General features: G+C 38.4%; 1 protein-coding gene across 1 annotated transcript in view; it reads left to right on the forward strand.

The window, feature by feature from the left end:
• SLC13A3 (solute carrier family 13 member 3) overlaps positions 1-6000 on the forward strand; it is a 74741-nt gene that overhangs the window by 29577 nt on the left and 39164 nt on the right. The window contains exons 2-3 of the mRNA XM_027852304.1: positions 2338-2603; positions 5336-5499. Of these exons, the coding sequence (XP_027708105.1) occupies positions 2368-2603; positions 5336-5499 (400 nt within the window). The 5' untranslated portion in view covers positions 2338-2367. The remainder of the gene's footprint in view (positions 1-2337; positions 2604-5335; positions 5500-6000) is intronic.

The following is a 6000-nucleotide window of genomic DNA, read 5'->3' on the forward strand; positions in this document are numbered from 1 at the left end:
AGTGTCTGAGGCTCAATTTGAACTCAGGTCCTTGTAACTCCAAAGCCAGAGCTCTATCCACTGCACCACCTAGCTGCCCCAGGGATGATATCTAAGAAGTTAAATTAAGAGGTGAGACAGGAATGTACTGAGAGAAAGAGAAAGGGAGAGGTAGAATGGGGTAAATTATCTCACATAAAAGAGGCAAGAAAAAGCTTTTGCAATGCAGGGGAAGAAGGGAGAGGGGGAGTGAATGAATCTTACTCTCATCAGAATTGGCTCAAAGAGGGAATAAGATACATACTTAGTTGGGTATAGAAATCTATCTTATTTACCCTACCAGAAAGTAAGAGGGGAAGGGGATAAGAGAAGTGGGATGATAGAAGGGAGGGCATATTGGGGGAGGTGGTAATCAGAAGCCTGAGAAGGGACAGGGTAAAAGGAAAGAGAGAATAGAATAAACAGGGCAGAGTGAATAGAATGGAGGCAAGGATAGTTAGCAATAGTAACTGTGAAAAAAAATTTGAAGCTAGTTTCTCTGATAAAGGCCTCATTTCTCAAACATACAGAAAACTGAGTCAAATATATAAAAATAAGAGCCATTCCCCAATTGATGAATGATCAAAAGATATGATCAATTTTCAGATGAAGTAATCAAAGCTATCTATAACCATATGAAAAAAAATACTCTAACTCATTATTGATTGGAGAAATGCAAATTAAAACAATTCTGGGGGCAGCTAGGTGGTGCAGTGGATAAAGCTCCAGTCATGGAGTCAGGAGGACCTGAGTTCAAATCCGACCTCAGACACTTGACACTTACTAGCTGTGTGACCCTGGGCAAATCACTTAACCCTGATTGCCTCACAAAACAAAAACAAAAACAAAAACAAACAAATAATTCTGAGGTACTACCTCATACCTATTAGATTGGCTAATAGGACAGAAAAGATAAATGACAAATGTTGGTGGGAACATGGGAAAAATGAGACATTAATGCGCTATTGGTGGAGTTGTGAATTGATTAAACCTTTCTGTAGAGCAATTTGGAACTATGCCCAAAAGGCTATAAAACCATGCACACCCTTTGACCTAGCAAAACCACTACTAGGTCTGTATCCCAAAACAGATAAAAAACAAAAAGGAAAAGGACCATTATGTACAAAAATATTTATAGTAGCTCTTTTCTGGGTGTAAAGAATTAGAAGTTGAGGGGATGCCTATCAAATGGGGAATGGCTAAACAAGGTGTGGTATGTGATTATGTTGGAATACTATTGTACTATAAGAAATGATGAGCAGGATGCTCTCAGAAAAACCTGGAAGGGCTTACATGAACTGATGCAAAGTGAAATGTACTGTATACAAAGTAACAGCAATATTGTAAGATGATCAACTGTGAATAACTTAGCTATTCTCAACAAAACAATGATCCAAGACAACTCTGAAGGACCTATGATAAAAAATGCTACCCATCCCCAGAGAAAGATTGTTGGTGTCTGAATACAGATTGAAGCATACTTTTCTAAACTTTCTTTATTTTTCTTGAGTTTTTTTTCTTGTCTATATTTTCTTTTACAACATGACTATTGTGAATATATTTTGCGTGACTACACATGTATTACCTATATGGAATTGCTTGCCTTCTCAGTGAGGAGGAAGGCTGGGGAGGGAGGGAGGGAGAGAATTTGGAACTCAAAGTTTTAAAAATGAATGCTAAAAATTGTTGTTATAAGTAACTGGGGAAAAATAAAAGCTTAAAAAAATTAAGGGGTCAAACTGGATGATTTCTAAGGTCCTTTCCAGCTGTAACATTCTTTGTTCTAAAGGTCCCTCCCAACTAACTCTTTATATTTTAAGGTCCCTCTTAATTCTGACTTTTTATGTTCTAAAATCTCTTCCTAAAGTTCTGAAGTCCCTTCCAGTTTCAACATTCTATGTTCCAAGGTCCCTTATAGCCCCAACATTCTATGTTCTATAGTTTCTTCAGGTTCCAACCTTCCATGTTCTAAGATCCTTTATGTTCTAAGGTCCTTTATAACTCCAACATTCTATGTTCTATGGTTCCTTCCAGATCCAACATTCTATGTTCTAAGATCCTTCCCAACTCTATGTTCTAAAGTCCCTTCTAGCTCCAATATTCTCTGTTCTATGATTCCTTCAAATTCCAGCATTCTGTGTTTCAAGATCCTTCCCAATTCTATGTCTATGTTTTAAGGTCCCTTCCAGTTCCAACATTCTGTGTTCAAAGGGACTTTCCAGATCTGACAAGAATTTTGTGTTTTAAGGGAGTTTTCAGCTCCGAATAGTCCGTGTTCTCTGATCCATAACACTTTTTTCATCTGTTCTCTTCCCCTAGGAAGGAAAATGTCTCTTTGTCATCCTGCTGATGGCACTCTACTGGTGTACAGAGGCCCTGCCCTTGTCGGTGACTTCTCTGCTCCCCATCATCCTCTTCCCCTTCATGGGCGTCTTGCCCTCCAGCAAAGTCTGCCCCCAGTATTTCCTGGACACTAACTTTCTCTTCCTCAGTGGGCTAATCATGGCCTCTGCCATTGAGGAATGGAACCTGCACCGGAGAATTGCCCTAAAGGTGCTGATGTTCGTTGGGGTCCAGCCAGCCAGGTAATAGGCCTTCTCTTCCCAGATGCAAAACCTAACTCATGGCCCTTCTAGGCAACACAGCTTGATGGAAAAAGCTCTAGATTGGGAGGACTGGCCTCTTATCCACATTCTAGTACTGAATAGCTAGATGCCCTTGGGCAAGCCCCTTAAGCTTTGTGTGCCTCAGTTATCACATTTGTAAAATGGTCATCACCATCCCTGGGTGAGCTTATCTACATTACAGGTTTGTTGTCAGGATCTAATATTCCAATACCCTATGAAACTTAAAAAAAAACACATGAAGTAACTTAAACTGTGGGTCACTTAATGTCAGAACTGGAAGGTACTTAAAGCAGCAGTTCTCAAAGTGTGGTCTGGTGACCTTTGGAGGTCCCTGATTCACTTTTAGGGGGTCAACAAGGTCAAAACTATTTTCACAAAATAATATGTTTAAATTGAAAATATAGTAAATATTGATAGCTATAACCCACATAAACAAAATCTCTTGGGGAGTTCTTAATAATTTTTAAGAGTATAAATGGTCCTGAGACCAAAACATTTGGTCTTTAGAAAAGACTGTTGCTTTAGAAAATATAATAACAACAGCAATAATAATAATAATAATAATAACAACTAATATCCATATAGCACTTTTAAGGTTTACAAAGCATTTTACATATATCATCTTATTTGATTCTTACATGAAAGCTATGATTTAGGTGCTATCATTATCCTTATTTTAAAGATAAGAAAACTGAAGTTGAGCCAAGTTAAGTGACTTGCCCCGGGGTCACAAATCCAGTACATCTGGGTCCCAATTAGTATGTATAATGAATGCTGTGAAATGGTCACAGGTATTCAGTTCACACTATTTGAAGTTATAATTATGCAAAATATAGGTTCTAGCTCAGTGGAAATATGCAGTGCAAATTTGATTACAGTGACCACTTCAGGGGGTTGGCTATTCGTACTATTTGGGGACCCCACTGTTTCTGAGGCAGCATTTGAGCCCAGGCCTTTCTGACTCCAAGTCCAATGCTCTATCCATAGTATATTATATTGCTGTCAGAGCTGGACTCAAGCAGCCACTCAATCAGCACGTATTTAAGTGCCTACTATGTTCCAGGCACTGTTCTAGGCACAGGGGATACAAAGAAAAATACAGAGAAAAAATATATGGAGAAAAAAAATATAGAGAAAAAAATATAGAGAAAAAAAGAGCTTACATTATAATGAGAGAGACAGCAAGTACATGTATGTATGTATGCTTATTTATGGCATAAATAGTATATAATATTATATATACTGCAATCATAATATGACATTATATAATTATTATATATAACATAGTATACATTTATAGCCCAAATAGTATATATTTGTAGTATATAATATTATAAATATACAATTATTATACTTATATGACATATAATTATATAATTTTACAGTATAATTATTATGATCATGTTATATATAATAGTACAATATATAATATATATTTATAGCATAAGAAGTATATAAAGAATAATAGTATATATATGTGTATATATATAGCTTTTAGTATATGTTAATTTATAGCATAAAGTGAATGAATATATACAAAGTAGTTTGGGAAGGAGACCGCCAGCAGTTGCGGGGATTAGGATTGGCTTCCTGCAGTTGGGGGTGCTTGATCTTTCTATTATAAAAAGAAAGGGGCCCTATATGGCAGAGATAACAGGACCATAGAGAAAATCCAATCCAACCCTCTTAGTTTATATAGAAGGAAAGTGACTTGCCCAAAGTCATACAACTCAAATATCTCCTGAATCATAACAACCGCATGCAGAAACAGCCTGAAATAATATATTAACAATAGCTCACATTTATATAGAACTTTAAGGTTTGCAAAGCACTTTATAAATATTATATCATTTTATCCTTGTAACAATTCTGGTAGGTAGGTGCCATCATTATCCTCATTTTACAGATGGGGAAACTGAGGCAGACAGAGACTAAGTGACTTGTGCAAGGTCACACAGCTAATGAGTAAGGCTGGATTTGAATTCACATCTTCTTGGGTCTGGGTCTAGGTCCAGAACTCTATCCACAGTGCCCCTAGCTGCCTCTGATAATAATAAATATAAAAATAATATATTGCTAGCCATGCTATGATCTCCCCCAAACCAATTCCTATATAAGGCAAAACTGTGGGCTAAATAGACTATGGCACTGACTCAGAGGACTTTTTTTAGGGTCCTAGGACATTAGTGATATCATTAGGGTCTACTGTATATATGAGTATTGCAAAAGAAGCAAGTCACTTCCCCGCCCAGGCCTTAGTTTCACCATCTGTAAAAGAAAGGGGCCGGACTGCGTGATCTCTAAGATTTTTCTAACTCTGACATTTTATGATTCTAGTCTCTATTATCAATTCAACAGACATTTATTAAACACCTGTTCTGTGCAGAGCACTTTTGTGATGGGAATAAAGAGATGAATTAGACATAGTCTGGATTCTAAATGAATTAACAGTCAAGCAGAGAAAATAAGAGGTGCTTTAATAAATATGATGAATGCATGAGGATACACAGTGCTATGAGATCAGATGAGAGAGATCACTTCTAGCTGTGGGAATGAAGGAAGCCTTCATAAAAAATACTGCCTGATGGGTCAGTAAGCAGAGATGATGAGGGAGGAGGAAATAGGAGGAAATAAAACAATAACCTTTCTCTGAGCCTCTAGGGCCCATTCTTTGGTTCTCTGCCCACCAGACTCATCTTAGGAATGATGGTGACCACCTCCTTCTTGTCCATGTGGCTCAGCAACACGGCCTCCACCGCCATGATGCTCCCCATTGCCAATGCCATTCTGAAGAGTCTGTTTGGGGAGAAGGAAGCTGTCAGAGACCTTGGCTGGGAGAACGAAGAGAATATGGGTGAGATGGGCAAAAAGGGATGTGGACTGGCCTGGCCAGATTGCTGTCAATTCAAGTTGACAAACATTTACTCAGTATTCTACATGTGAGGGTCATGTGCTAGACCCTGGGGATTCTAAGATAAGGAAGAACACAGTCCCTGCCCTCAAGAAGCATTCATTCTATCTAAGATGGAGTGGGGCAGGGGGAAGGGTAGGGGTATGGGCAAAGGGGAAGAAATACAACAGGTTCACAGATAAGCATATACAAAGTAGGGTGTGATAGGGACAAGTGTTCTGGAAAATTTCTGGAGGTTGAGAACATTTTTATCTGGAAGGGAATCAGGGAAGATTAAACAGAAGTGGTGTTAGCTGAGCTGAGTCTTAGGGATAATAGAACTACTACTACTTCTACTACTGCTGCTGCTGCTGCTATTACTACTACTTCTACTACTACTACTACTACTACTACCACCACCACCACCACCACCACCACCACCACCACCACCACCACCACCACCAC

This window comes from Vombatus ursinus, unplaced genomic scaffold (genome assembly GCF_900497805.2).
Source record: "Vombatus ursinus unplaced genomic scaffold, bare-nosed wombat genome assembly UNPS02000580.1, whole genome shotgun sequence".
NCBI lineage: Eukaryota > Metazoa > Chordata > Mammalia > Diprotodontia > Vombatidae > Vombatus > Vombatus ursinus.